The sequence below is a fragment of the Glycine max genome, chromosome 4, assembly GCF_000004515.6.
Source record: "Glycine max cultivar Williams 82 chromosome 4, Glycine_max_v4.0, whole genome shotgun sequence".
Taxonomy (NCBI): Eukaryota; Viridiplantae; Streptophyta; class Magnoliopsida; order Fabales; family Fabaceae; genus Glycine; species Glycine max.
The window spans coordinates 49480357-49482166 of NC_016091.4; the positions used below are offsets into that span (position 1 = coordinate 49480357).

Below are 1810 nucleotides of genomic sequence, written 5' to 3' on the forward strand. Positions count from 1 at the left end.
AAAAAAAAGTGAACCAGTTTTTTCGAATCTAGCCTGCCCAGAGACAGTGCTAGAATGAGCACATGGATAATGGGAGTGGCATGAATTCCACACTCTTGGTTTGTATAACTTTCTTCTGTAATAATAAAAAAACATAAAACATTGTTACGGAATCATTACTTAAGCCATAAAACATACCAAACTAGAGGTAAAGTAATAGACCAAAAAAGCGTAAAAAAAGCCACTTTGTTGTTTATTTTATTTGGAGAGATAATCATATTGGGTGATAGAATAGAACCTCTCTGTTTCTCTGTTTTGGTTTTGCTTTCTCTCAGTTACCATTTGACACCAAGAATATTATACCCTTTTAGTAATAACTGAATATTTCAGTGGAAGACAAGATGAGTCACTCACCATTACAATCAAAGGGGATCCATACATTGCTACTGAAACACCTAAACCGATGCTACCTACGAGAAGCTTTCGGTGATGATTATCATGGAATGCAAAAGCTGATACTGCAGCAATTATGGAGAACACAAGCAAAACTGGTATTGCAGTCATGGCTACCTTCACCTGCAACAACATGTACACGCACATCTCAAAAACCATTTCTCTTTCAAGTTTCATAATTATTTGCACACAAGAACCTGAAGAAAACAAGGTGCAAAGTGTGCAAAACATTTTTAACACATGAAGAGAATAACTAATTAAGACAATTAATTAACTTATTTTTACCTTTCCTTTGGCTGAAGCATACCAGAAGTAAATGAGAACATAGGATAACTCGAGAAGAATACCAACTCCATTAACTGTGACAAGAGGGAAATTTTCCCACTTGTAGCTAACAATAGGCAAACCGTACCAAGTGAAAAGGAGACAGTTCAAGAGGCCAATGATGTAAGGAAAGCATGAAAACTCCTCTGTGCTTTTCTTCCTTATAACTCTTCTAAAGGTAACCCTGGAACATGAAAAGCATGAAAAAGCGTTCAGCACTTTATTCATTCTCTAAAGGGGAGAACATTTGAGCAGCAATGTTATTATATATGTAACATGTAACATACATTGGTGCAGCATAAAGGGCAACTGAGGCTGCATTGCCTGCAAGAAAAAAAAAAAACAAACAGTGGTACTAATGAGTCACTTTTTTTGAAGACTCAAATAATGAATAATAATTAATCACCCTATACGTTCAAAGCTAAGGAATGAATGAACGAAGAAGTACCAAGAACAGCAACACCCAAGCGAATGGTCTCTGCCATGGTTAGTTCTTTTACTGAATGCTTAGAAAATTAGAACTTAGAAGAGATGAATAATTTTTGTACTGCCAAGAGGTGCGTTGAAGAGGCTCTATTTATAGCAGTTTGGGAGGACTACTGTTAGACGCGTACATAAAGTAATAATATTAAAACATGAAGAACAATATATAAGAAACTTATAGAAAAAAAGAAGGAAGAAGTGCTGTCTACGTCTTTAATAATCATGTGGATGCAAATTTTGTACAAATTGAGAAGCTTTCTATCAACTTGCTCAATGCTCAATATAACTGTATTCTTCCAAATTCCCACCCTAGCCCCTCCACTTTTTTTTTTCTTCTCTCCAGTTATAGAGGCTTATGTTATGGGTGAAGCAAGAGACACACAAAACATTATTTGCCATAATCTCTGATGTGTGATGGTTTCATTTTTGACAAAACTCTTGCGTGTCATTTGATATTTCATGTTACCTATAATATTATGGCCTAATATACCTTTTTTTTTAATACAAATGGTTTCAAATGTTCTTTTTTTTGTTTTGTTTTGTTGGTAAAGCATTATAGAGGCGTCTCAAA

General features: G+C 34.9%; 1 protein-coding gene across 1 annotated transcript; it reads right to left on the reverse strand.

The window, feature by feature from the left end:
* Positions 1–36: 36 nt before the first annotated feature.
* On the reverse strand, positions 37–1367 carry SWEET7 (sugar efflux transporter SWEET7). Its single transcript, XM_003523338.5, has 5 exons — positions 1205–1367; positions 1044–1080; positions 718–940; positions 394–555; positions 37–115 (listed from the first exon to the last, which is right to left on the reverse strand). Exons 1-5 carry the CDS (start codon positions 1239–1241, stop codon positions 50–52), a joined length of 525 nt encoding a protein of 174 aa, XP_003523386.1. The 5' UTR covers positions 1242–1367; the 3' UTR covers positions 37–49.
* Positions 1368–1810: the final 443 nt, after the last annotated feature.

Excerpts from the sequence above, each read along its gene's own strand:
- SWEET7 (XM_003523338.5), bottom strand. The coding sequence starts at position 1,241 with ATGGCAGAGACCATTCGCTTGGGTGTTGCTGTTCTTG. Across the intron at positions 556-717 it reads ATGCTTCAGCCAAAGGAAAG|GTGAAGGTAGCCATGACTGC; the intron begins GTAAAAATAAGT and ends ATGTTGTTGCAG. Across the intron at positions 116-393 it reads GATCCCCTTTGATTGTAATG|AAGAAAGTTATACAAACCAA; the intron begins GTGAGTGACTCA and ends TTATTATTACAG.